The sequence below is a fragment of the Eumetopias jubatus genome, unplaced genomic scaffold, assembly GCF_037043125.1.
Source record: "Eumetopias jubatus isolate StellerSeaLion01/CBP00866 unplaced genomic scaffold, mEumJub1_p1.0 scaffold_5, whole genome shotgun sequence".
NCBI lineage: Eukaryota > Metazoa > Chordata > Mammalia > Carnivora > Otariidae > Eumetopias > Eumetopias jubatus.
In genome coordinates this window covers 73,220,134-73,232,536 of record NW_028274811.1, presented here as the reverse complement: position 1 = coordinate 73,232,536, position 12,403 = coordinate 73,220,134, and the positions used below count along the sequence as shown (strand labels likewise).

General features: G+C 39.2%; 1 protein-coding gene across 11 annotated transcripts in view; it reads left to right on the top strand.

The window, feature by feature from the left end:
• The window catches only part of MCTP1 (multiple C2 and transmembrane domain containing 1), a 505,859-nt gene that overhangs the window by 298,116 nt on the left and 195,340 nt on the right, over positions 1–12,403 (top strand). For all 11 annotated transcript variants that reach the window (XM_088023395.1, XM_088023389.1, XM_088023396.1 and 8 more), the window contains 2 exons: positions 3,854–4,024; positions 6,976–7,106. In XM_088023395.1, coding sequence (XP_087879521.1) covers positions 3,854–4,024; positions 6,976–7,106 — 302 coding nt within the window. The remainder of the gene's footprint in view (positions 1–3,853; positions 4,025–6,975; positions 7,107–12,403) is intronic.

The window sequence follows — 12,403 nt, the reverse complement described above, 5'->3', positions numbered from 1 at the left end:
ATTGGTCTGTGGCCCACACTTTGAGAACTTTGCTATACAGAGGGAGGAAACTTTAAATAGAGCAGCAAGTGACTCAGCAAGTATCTTGAAGAGCATTAACGCTAGTGGTTTTCCAAGTTTCATTTTTTTTTTGTAGTTGTGGAATTCCATTTGTCACATCCCTTCAACGAGCTCCCCGAAACTTTGATTTAAGAAATTAATAAAAGTGATAAATGGCTATCTTAAGCAGGTTAAATCTTTTCTGTTTATGGGATATACTGTTTTCTATTCAGGCCCCCCTACCCACAGACACCCTTAACCTCCTTTTACCACCCCCCCCACACACACACAGAATAGTGCTGTTAGTACACTTTGGAGCTCTGGAGTACAGTCTGGAGAACCATAGGTAAGAAAACTGAGGCCCAGGATGCCTGAGTGTCTCAGTTGGTTAAACATCTGCCTTCCGCTCAGGTCATGATCCCAGGGTCATGGGCTCCTTGCTCAGCGGGGAGCCTCTCCCTCTGCCTGCTGCTCTCCCTGCTGTGGTCTCTCTCTCTCTCTCTGACAAATGAAGGAATAAAATCTTTAAAAAGGCAAAAAAAAAGGAGGGAGAGAAGAAAACTGAGGCCCAGAGAAGAAGCTACGTGCCCAAGTCAGAGTCAGAAATTGCTAGAAAGATGCAAGTGAGTCCTTATGTTAAGTCATTGTCTCTTCTAGTCCTGGTGGTATAACTTTCTATCTTCCCCCTTTACCTTATAGTTTTATTTCAAGTTCCTATTCTTTATACGTAGACTAAATATCTATTTCATGACTATGCATTAATCAAATCACAAAAGAATTATGGAGCTTCTTTTTTTAAAAAAGATTATTTATTTATTTATTTATTTATTTGAGAGAGAGAGAGAGCACAAGTTGAAGGTGGGGCAGAGGCAGAGGGAGAAGCAGGCTTCCTGCTGAGCAGGGAGCCCAACATGAGGCTGGTTCCCAGGACAGTGGGATCATGATCTGAGCTGAAGGCAGACATTTAACTGACTGAGCCACCCAGGTGCCCCTTATGGAGCTTCTTTTTAGAAAAGTACCATTTTTAACAAATAAAAATATTGAAGATGGAAAAATTCCTTTTAAAATGGTATCTGGTTAGTATGCCTTTGGGACCCCCTCTCCTTTTTCCTTTTAAACTTTTATGCAGTTCACCTTAATTCCCACATTCATTAACCCTGTTTGTATGAAGCAATATCCCTCTTCCTCTCCCTTGGCTTTCCAACTCGTTTTAGGAACGTTCTTCCAGGTTATAGAAAAGAATTTTGTAATGAATGGCACTAGGTAAAGCCTCCATGAAGTTCCTTTTATTTCTATGAAAGCATAAAGGATCCCATGGAAAGCATTCTTTCTGCTTCCCACCCTGTAAGTAAAGTTCCTGTTCTCATGTGAGAAACGAAAGGAGGGGCAAGCTAGGAAGGGTTTCAGACTTAGTACCATTCGAGAAGCTAACTTAGCATTGCTAATTGAAGGTGCCACGTAGCCTAGATTGTACCCACATATAATGTGACTAAGTGCCCTGTGAGACTTCTATTTCTAGAGTGCCTAGACAGTGTTATTAAGTATGTCCATCAACAAGCTGAAGTCTTGTAAGTATGAATGTATGTGCTCCTACAAGAGAAAAGTAGAAGGTGATTTCACATATTACCGTGCAGGAAAATCTAGACTGGGATGTCATTTCAAATATAACAGCTCACCTCCCTGGAACATTATACGAACATTAGGAACATTATACTTAAATCATGATTACTTTTAAACCTAGGAGAGAGTCTCTACCCCAAAGACCAATAGTGGGAGAAGCTCAGGAATAAAGGTCAGAAATACTGGGTTCTAGTCAAACATCCAACATCTATTAGCCCAAACCACACTAAGCCTCAAATTCCTCATCATTAAAATGGAAATAGCAGGCCTTGTCTTCCTACTTCAGAGGGTTTTAGTGGGAATCAAGTGATATAATGCGCACACATGCACTTTGAAATTCTACAGCTCTATGTAAATGGGTTGTTATTAACTCCTTGGCCTTTGCTAAGATAATTATTTCTTCTTACTTATCAAAAATTCATTTTTCTTCTTTCCTTCTTTGCCACTCACATTCCTTAACAAAACGTTCAGACCCAAAGTTTAGAATCTGTTTTTCTAGAGTCGGTATTTAGAGGCAATCTCAAGAGCAGCAGAAGTGGTTAGATAGATAGATAGATAGATAAAATAAATGAATAAAAACACACTGTTATCTATTGCTGCATTATATATTAATAAGTAGCATGAAATCTTAGAACCCCTTCAAGGTCACTTGGTGCAATAAACTTTTTAATCTGATAAATCCTTGGTTCAAACAAAAGCCAATGCAGAAAGTCAATGTGTGAAACAGATGAGAGCAGAGGGACTCTAGCTGAAGTGGGGCATGGAGTCCCGTGGAAGTTACAGGTGCTCCGTGAAAGTCCAATGCACCCCAGAACACATCTGAACGCTGCTCTCGGAGCTCACAGAGGTATGGGGTGTGTAGGTGCAGTCCTGTGTTGCTATTAATAAGGCAGAGCCCCCAGGCAATGTTGTTCAAAATTTGGGGATCACCAAGGCAGGGAACTAGATAATGTGATTTAGAAAGAGTTCCATTAAAAGGTTCAAATATAAAAAGTATTGCCTTTTGAAGAATGTAGTTATCATTTTCCTAATAAAAGCAACCTGAAATGCATTACTTTTCATAATGATAGATAAAAATGGCTATGGCGTTAGTGTGGTAAGGAAAAAAAGCAGGAACTCAAAGTGAAAGAGGGAGTTATACAAAATAGGCTCTAACTTTATAATGTTAATGTTGAAGGAATTGGGCTGAAAGCAGAGTTAATCTATAATTTAGAAATGGGGTACTTTGAGGTGGAGAGACATGTTGAATTTCTTCATGAAATGACTGTAAGTGAAAAAAAACATGCTTGACAATATAGTACTGCTTGGTTCTGAATCCAAATTGAAAAGATTTTAACATTTTAGCTACTTTGATTTGTTGTATGTGCTGTTTAGTTCAAAGAGATTAAACAGCCATTTCTGGTAGGCTTCCTAATTTTCAAAAATTGTGACTTTGTTCACTGGCTTGAATATTGTGACTTAGAATTGAGCATAATAAAAATCATGAAGGAACATGTTCAAGAACTAGAATGAGAAGTAATTTCAGAAACATACCCGCCAATGTAAATCACATATGTAATTTTTAAAATTTGTGATGCAAGTTTCAGCATAAGCGAGACACCTCAGATGGGCATATTGATTTCGTTTTCTGTTCTACAGTACCTTCTCTAGTGCACTGAAACTCCGTTGTCTCCTAACGTAGCAATGAAGATGTTTTTTAATTGTCTGCACAGAACTCGTAACTAATCTTACAACTAAAACCCACTACTAAAACCAACTGGTAACATGAAAAAGAGATTTCAAAAACCATAACTAATTAAAAATCAAATATCACAGTGTGGATGAGGCCTTTGGTATTTATAATATTTATTTTTTACATATTTTGGCACTGGCATATTTGACATATTTGACGTAGGTATATATTCTCTGATATTCTTAAAGTATCCACATCTTGTGATTTTAAGAGTTAGAAAACTAGACTTTAAGCATTTGCCTCTTTTAAACAGCAACCTTAAATTTATCATGAGATGATAATGTCACATTTATTGATGGTTTTATAATTAATAAATAATCTGTAAATTATGTTTATTTTTTTAATTGTAACTACCTATTTTTTTTTTCTTTTCAAAAAATCGTAACAGGAGAAAGGGTAATGCCAAATGAGGTATTTTGGTTTAAAACTCAAGAGGCTAACTCTGCTTTCCTTTACCAAAAGTTTCAGACCCAAAGTTTACGTCTATCAGACGTACACAGAAAATCACAGCTTTGGAGAGGAATAGTCAGCATCACGTTGATTGAGGGACGAGACCTCAAGGCAATGGATTCAAATGGGTTGAGTGACCCCTATGTGAAGTTCCGGCTTGGGCATCAGAAGTATAAGAGCAAGGTAACCATATCTCTTTTGTGTTCCTGTCAGTGTTTGGCAGGCAGTGGTTGGCTAATGGCCATGCTTTGGGAGATGAAAACACTAGATACTTTTTTAAATGCTTAACAGAACTTCTTTCGAACATCAGATCAGCAAACCTGACCAATAACTGTGCTGTTGCATTTCTTACTTAATGTGCTGTGTGACCTTGCGTAAACTACTTTCCTGTCTCAACTTCTTCATCAAGAAGGAGTTCAACAGGAGTTGAACGTATCTTTAAAAAAAAGCTGGAACAAACCTAAATTGATGACTGGCGCATAACATGCTCAGTGTTGGCTACTATTATTATTACAATTAGTACTGGTATCAGCACTACAAATAGCATTATTTTATATACCATGTAAAGATACCAAAAGTCTTTGTACATTACTCTGAAACATTTTATCCCAACTGACTTACACCAATGCAGATTGCAAGATTTTTCCTTTATTTGTTTAAGAAAACAAAGGGCCAAATTCCTGCTGCCCATACTAGCAGTGTGCCATGGGGCAGGTTACTCTGACTCTCCATGCCCCAGTTTCCCCATCTGTAAAAATGAGAATTAAAATAATGCCTAGGGATGCCTGGGTGGCTCAGTTGTTAAGTGTCTGCCTTCAGCTCAGGTCATGATCTCAGAGTCCTGGGATCGAGCCCTGCATCGGGCTCCCCGCTCAGTGGGAAGCCTGCTTCTCCCTCTGCCTGCCATTCCCCCTGCTTGTACTCTCTCTCTCTCTCTGACAAATAAATAACTCTTTAAAAAATATATAAAAAAAATAATAATGCCTACCTAATAATGTTATTGAGAAGACTGAATAAATATATGTTATGCATGTCAAGGGCTTGGAATACTGTCTCATCCATAATTAATACTCAATAAATGGTAGTAGCAGAAAGAAGATTAGCAGCAGTAATAAGTATATTGTATAATAACAATTATATTAGTAGTTAGAAGTAATAATAATTAGCAAAGGTCATAGTGGTCATAGTTTATTTGTGGCACATGTCTTATCTGTGTTGTATCCAAATACAACCTTTTTGGGGGGCCTGTCTGGCTCAGTTGGAAGAGCATGTGACTCTCAATCTTGGGGTCGTGAGTTTGAGCCCCACATTGGGTGTAGAGGTTACTTAAACAAGTAAATAAAAACTTTTAAAAAACCGAAAAACCACAATGAAAACAAATACAACCTCTTAAATGGTCAGCTTCCTACAGCGAGTATTCATCGCTTGGGACAGCTCCTCATATCTGTCTTGTATTAAAAATCACATTCTACTTTGATGGGAATATCTTCACTTTGACATTATCATTTTCAAGAACTTTTGATAAATAGCCTGCCTAGGTTCCTTCTGGCACAGGAAGTTTTCATCAGTAACTAGGTAGTTAGAAATATCACAGAGCTGATTCATTAGTAGGCAGTGAGAACTGCTCACAGGCTGATTGGTTACCTTCTTGAGTGCCCACATGGAGGGGGCAGGTCACCTTCAGGTCACTTCTGACCTGAAGGAAATCATGTAGGGAAGACTGCCCTTAAAAAGGAAACTGAAAAATTAGGCTCTTGATGGACAAATAAGGAAGACAGACCATTCCCCAAAATACCATAGAAGTTGCATCTGAACCCAGTAATTAGAGATTTGAATTATCATAGGATCCTCTAGTGCCATCTTTTTTTTCTGCCATGGACTTAATAACATATTTTAAAGAAACTACTGATTCCAAAAATAGGTACCTATAACTACTTCTATCTTGTCCTTTATCAATTAACATCATTTCCATGTTCTGGTAGACTTAAAACATTACTTATTTTTATAGTTCTGCTCTTTAGGTATGAAATATGAAACTCAGCTATGGACACGTGTCTCTCTTTGCTCTTTCTTTCATGATATATTGCTGATTAATTTCAGATTATGAACTTTAAAAATTGTGATTCATTTGTATTACCTTTGCACGTAACATACTTCATTGCTTTCGAAGTCTTTACATCTGAAGATCTGTCCCTTATACATTCAAAAGAGAAAAGGCCGCTCCATGCCCTCCTGCCAAAAAGAAAGAATAGGGAAACAAATATGAATGTTGTTTAACCCAATGGTGAATGAAATTTCAAAGCACATCAATATGGGTCACTCTATTGCTTGATTCTACCAGATGTCTTTTCTGAATACTTAAAGTTACAAAATTGCACTTCCAGAAAGATACCTTTTTTGTATTTGCAATATAGAGATTATACACACACACTCATATTAATTCACAAACATATTTTGGCATGTTGTTTTGGGGAAAGAGACCTGAGGCTCTAATCAAAGACCCGAGTTAGAGTCTAGATACTAAAACGTCAGTCACTTCAACTCTAGGTCTCAGTTTCTCCAGATATAAAATGGGGATGAAACATCAGTGCTCTAATTCTAACATAAATGTTTGCCTGACCACCCCAAAGTTACTTACTGTTTCCTCCTGCTCCCATAGAACTTCATTGTCTGGGGTTTCTTCATGTATTCAGCTCAGAATTCCCATGTGTGCGGGGAGTAAGGGGGAAAAAAAAACCTGGGAATCCACATCTCCCTTTGTTATGAGATGACAGACTGTGAGTTATGTCTTTGTGCATTAACCGGTTATGTAAAATAAATGCTAGTATCTGAGTGAGCTATTTCACTTGTAGACTATTTGCCTTTTCTGTATAATTCATACGTCTCATCTCTTATTCAAGATGACAAAGGGGTGCCCTTTGGTTTTCAGGACATATCCTCAAGAGTTCCTTCAGATGATATGCATTAAGGATGCTAGACATCTAATGACTCATTTCCATCATTTCTGGAAGCTTTTGTTCAAATCTCACACATGCTTTTCTAGATAGCACCTTAATTTTGATTTAATGCCTCGAGTTAAATTTTTTTAAAAGACTGATATTTATGCAACAACGATTACTTTTTTTGTTTTCCAGATTATGCCAAAAACTTTGAATCCTCAGTGGAGGGAACAATTTGATTTTCATCTCTATGAAGAGAAAGGTGGGATTATTGATATCACCGCCTGGGACAAAGATGCTGGGAAAAGGGATGATTTTATTGGCAGGTTTGTACGATTTGGCATTTTTGGTTCACCCTAGAGAGGGTGAATGTTGTTAAAAGGATAATTGCTTTGTGTCTGGTTATAGTAATTGACCTTTACCATTTTGTTACTAATTGCCTTATATAATTGGCTGCTCCCATGTTAGGGGCATAGATATTTACAATTGTTAGATCTTCTTGTTGGATAGACCCTTTAAGTAGGATTTAGTGTCCTTCCTCATCTCTTATTACAGTCTTTGGTTTAAAATCTAATTTGTCTGATATAAGGATTGCCACCCCAGCTTTCTTTTGGTGTCCATTAGCATGGTAAATGGTTTTCCACCCCCTCACTTTCAATCTGGGGGTGTCTTTGGGTCTAAAATGAGTCTCTTGCAGACAGCATATCGATGGGTCTTGTTTTTTAATCCAATCCGATAGCCTGTGTCTTTTGATTGGGGCATTGAGCCCATTTACAGTCAGGGTAACTATTGAAAGGTATGAATTTAGTGCCATTGTATTGCCTGTAAGGTGACTGTTAGTGTATATTGTCTGTGTTCCGTTCTGATCTATGCTGCTTTTAGGCTCTCTCTTTGCTTAGAGGACCCCTTTCAATATTTCTTGGAGGGCTGGTTTCGTGTTTGCAAATTCCTTTAGTTCTTGTTTGTCCTGGAAGCTTTTGATCTCTCCTTCTATTTTCAATGACAGCCTAGCTGGATATAGTATTCTTGGCTGCATATTTTTCTCGTTTAGTGCTCTGAAGATATCTTGCCAGTCCTTTCTGGCCTGCCAGGTCTCTGTGGATAGGTCTGTTGCCAATCTAATATTTCTACCATTGTAGGTTACATATCTCTTCTCCCGAGCTGCTTTCAGGATTTTCTCTTTGTCTCTGAGACTTGTAAGTTTTACTATTAGATGTCGGGGTGTTGACCTATTATTATTGATTTTGAGAGGGGTTCTCTGTGCCTCCTGGATTTTGATGCCTGTTTCCTTCCCCACATTAGGGAAGTTCTCTGCCATTCTTTGCTCCAATATACCTTCTGCCCCTCTCTCTCTTTCTTCTTCTTCTGGGATCCCAATTATTCTAATGTTGTTTCATCTTATCGTATCACTTATCTCTTGAATTCTGCCCTCGTGATCCTGTAGTTGTTTCTCTCTCTTTTTCTCAGACTCTTTATTTTCCATCATTTGGTCTTCTATATTGCTGATTCTCTCTTCTGCCTCATTTATCCTAGCAGTTAGTGCCCCCATTTTTTATTGCACCTCATTAATAGCCTTTTTGATTTTGACTTGGTTAGATTTTAGTTCTTTTATTTCTCCAGAAAGGGTTTCTCTAATAACTTCCACGCTTTTTTCAAGCCCAGCTAGTATCTTTAAAGTCATGATTCTGAACTCTAGGTCCGACATCATACTAATGTCCGTATTGAGTAGGTCCCTGGCTGACGGTACTACCTCTTGTTCTTTTTGCTGAGGTGATTTTTTTTTCGTCTTGTCATTTTGTCCAGAGGAGAATAGATGAATGAGAGAACAAAATGCTAACAGGTTAACAACGTCCCCAGCAAATATACTCTATACAAATCAGAAAAGACCTGAAACCAGGGGAAAAGAAAGGGAAAGAAAGAAAAAAGAAAGAGAAAAGAAAGAAAGAAGGAAAAAAACAAAAAGAAAAAGATAAAAACAAAAACAGAACAATACAAAAAAAACCCGAATATGATCAAATATGATCAGGCTAGTGCATAGATCAGTGCCACACACTAGATTTTGGGCGTATTTTGGTCTGTTAGAAAAAAGTGCCTCCTAAAATTTTAAAGGAAGAAAGACTTATATATGTACAAAATAAGGGTTGATACACTGAAGGGATGGAAGATGACTATAAAGATGAAAATTATAAAAGATTTTATAAAAGGAATTGATACGATAAGAAGTTGTTTGAAAAAAGAAAGAAGAAAATTAAAAAAAAAGAGAGAGAATGTGATCAGGCAGGAGACTAGAACAAAGCCATACACTAGTGATTTAGGGTATATTTTGATCTGTTAGAAGAATTTTAAAGAGAGAACAACTTATATGCCAAAAATAAGGGTAACTACTATGAAGGGATAAAATATGACTCTAAAAATGAAAAATAAAAAATGTTTTTTTTAAAAAAAGGGATTGATAAGATGTTGGTTGAAAAAGGGAAAAAGAAAAATTAAAAAAAAACAGTTAAAAAAATAACTTTGAAAACTTAATGAATCATGGTAAAAAAAAAAAAAGCCATGAATTCTATGTGCAGTATTCCCCTAGCACTGGAGTTCTCCCGTTCTCCTTGATCGGTAAACTTGGTCTTGGCTTGCTGGCTGTTCGTGCTGATCTTCTGGGGGAGGGGCCTGTTGCCGTGGTTCCCAAATGTCTTTGCCGGAGGCGGAATTGCCCCGCCCTTGTCGGTCTGGGCTAAGGAAGCTACTCAGGTTTGCTCTCAGGAGCTTTTGTTCCCTGCAAGCTCTGGTACAGCTTTGGAGGACCAGGGCGAAAATGGTGGCCTCCCAATCTCCACTCAGAGGAGCCGAGAACTCGGGGCCCCGCTCCTCAGTGCGCCCCCAGAGAAAAGCAGTCACTCCCGTCTCCCCGGTCTCCGGCCTCACTCCGTGCTCACCCGGCCTGTGACCGAGCGTTTCTATCTCTGGCACCCGACCCCGTGTGGAGTCTCCAAACCCAGCAGATCCCTGCGTTGCGTTCCCGCGCCGCTCCTCCCGGGGGAGGAAGGGGAGTCTCCCCGGCTCTGCCACTTGTTGGGTCCCTGCTGGAGGAGCAGTGCCCTGACTGGGCCACAGATCACAGTTTATGGCAACCCCGAGCTGAGAGCCCGCGCCTCGGCTCCGTCTCTGCTCCCGGCTTCCCCGCTCCGATACCTGCGAGCTCTGCCGCACTCAGGCTCCCCCGGTCTTTCTGTGACCCCGAGGGTCCTGAGACCACACTGTCCCGCGAGGGTTCCACCCCCTGCTTAGCCACTGGAGCAACGTCCCTCAGTGGAGCCGGCTTCTAAAAGTTCCGATTTTGTGCTCCGCGGCTCTATCACTTGCCAGAAGCGGCCGACGGAGGCCCCCTCCCCCGCCGTCTATCCTCCCAAATATCGCCTCGGATTCACTTCTCCACACGTCCTACTTCCAGAAAGTGGTCGCTTCTCTGTTCAGAGAGTTGTTGCTACTCTCTTCTTCGGACTCCTGTTGAGTTCGTAGGTGTTCAGAATGGTTTGATCCCTATTCAGCTGAATTCCTGAGACCAGACGAAATCCAGGTCTCCTACTCCCCGCCATCTTGCTCCGCCAAGCTGACCTTTACCATTTTGAAGTAAAGGATCTGACCATGGTAAAGCAAGGCTTGGGTCAAGGGAAAAATAGATTTGAAGACTGACCAGTAGGTGGCAGTTTTGACCAGTTGATGGACAGGCTATCTGAATTTCATATCTAGAAATTTTCTCCAGGTGTCAGAAAATTGTGTGTAAAAGTTATGGGAATTGAGAAAGAGGAATCTCATTTGAGGCAGGATACTTAAAGAGCACAGTCATCATCTGTAAAGTGATCTGAGATAATATTACTTTTCTTCAAGCATATTGTGAGACCATAAAATGCATTGTTTCCTACCCCTCCCTACAAGGTAGAGAATCTTTATAATCTCTAAGGAGTTCATAGATCTGTAGAGTTCTCAAGTTTTAGTGAAGGCAGCATGTAAGTGATGCAGATCCATGTTAACCTAAGTGAAGAAAGAGGTATCGTGAGGCTTAATGACATCTCTCCACAAAGACAAGTTTATTTCAAATGACTGCTTGAATTCCAAGAACTGTTTTCTTGCTTTAAAACCTATTTTTATTTTTTGATATGTGTGTGCCTTTGTGGCAAAACACATCAAAACCCGCCAATACTAAAATAAAGCATAGTGTACAGAAGAGTTTGTTAGTTTAGAATATTCTTTCTTCATTGCAGTTCACATGAATTCCAAGTCTCTAAACATACAGCCTGAGGAAATGCATACATACCAATAATAATCAAGGACATTTTATGCTAGAAAAGCAAGAATCCAACCCAACATGTTTATCTCTTTGTTTTTTGTTGTTGTTATTCTGAAATACATTTTTTTTTAATTTTTAATGAACATATGTATTATTTGTTTCAGGGGTACAGGTCTGTGATTCATTACTCTTACACAACTCACAGTGCTCACCATAGCACATACCCTCCCCAATGTCCATCACCCAGCCACCCCATCCTTCCCATCCCCCTCCACTCCAGCAACCCTCAGTTTGTTTCTTGAGATTAAGTGTCTTTTATGGTTTGTCTCCCTCTCTGGTTTCATCTTGTTTCATTTTTCCCTCTCTTCCCCTATGATCCTCTGTCTTGTTTCTCAAAATCCTCATATCAGTGAGATGATATGATACTTATCTTTCTCTGATTGACTCATTTCGTTTAGCATAATACCCTCCAATTCCATCCACATCGTTGCAAATGGCAAGTTTTCATTCCTTTTGACGGCTGCATAATATCCCATTGTATATACATACCACATCTTCTTTATACATTCATCTGTTGATGGACATCTTGGCTCTTTCCACAGTTTGGCTATTGTGGACATTGCTGCTATAAACATCGGAGTGCACGTACCCCTTCAGATCCCTACATTTGTATCTTTGGGGTAAATACCCAGTAGTGCAATTGCTGGATCGTATGGTAGCTCTATTTTCAACTTTTGGGAGGAACCTCCACACTGTTTTCCAGAGTGGCTGCACCAGCTTGCATTCCCACCAACAGTGTAGGAGGGTTCCCCTTTCTCTGCATCCCCACCAACATCTGTCGTTTCCTGACTTGATAATTTTAGCCATTCTGACGGGTGTGAGGTGGTATCTCATTGAGGTTTTGATTTGGATTTCCCTGATGCTGAGCGATGTTGAGCACTTTTTCATGTGTCTGTTGGCCATTTGGATGTCTTCTTTGCAGAAATGTTTTTTCCTGTCTTCTGCCCATTTCTTGATTGGATTAGTTGTTCTTTGGGTGTTGAGTTTGGTAAGTTCTTTATAGATTATGGATACTAGCCCTTTATCTGATATGTCATTTGCAAATATCTTCTCCCATTCTGTCGGTTGTCTTTTGGTTTTGTTAACTGTTTCCTTTGCTGTGCAAAAGCTTTTTATCTTGATGAAATATATTTTTAATCAATGGTTTTCTTTATGGAATTATAAAGTGAGAGGTTAAAGATTAGCTTCATTTAACCCGTAATGTTTTACTTATAAAACGAAATGGAAAAAAAAAAACTATTGTAACCTAATATCATCCCTTTAAAAGGACAGGCCTTCGTT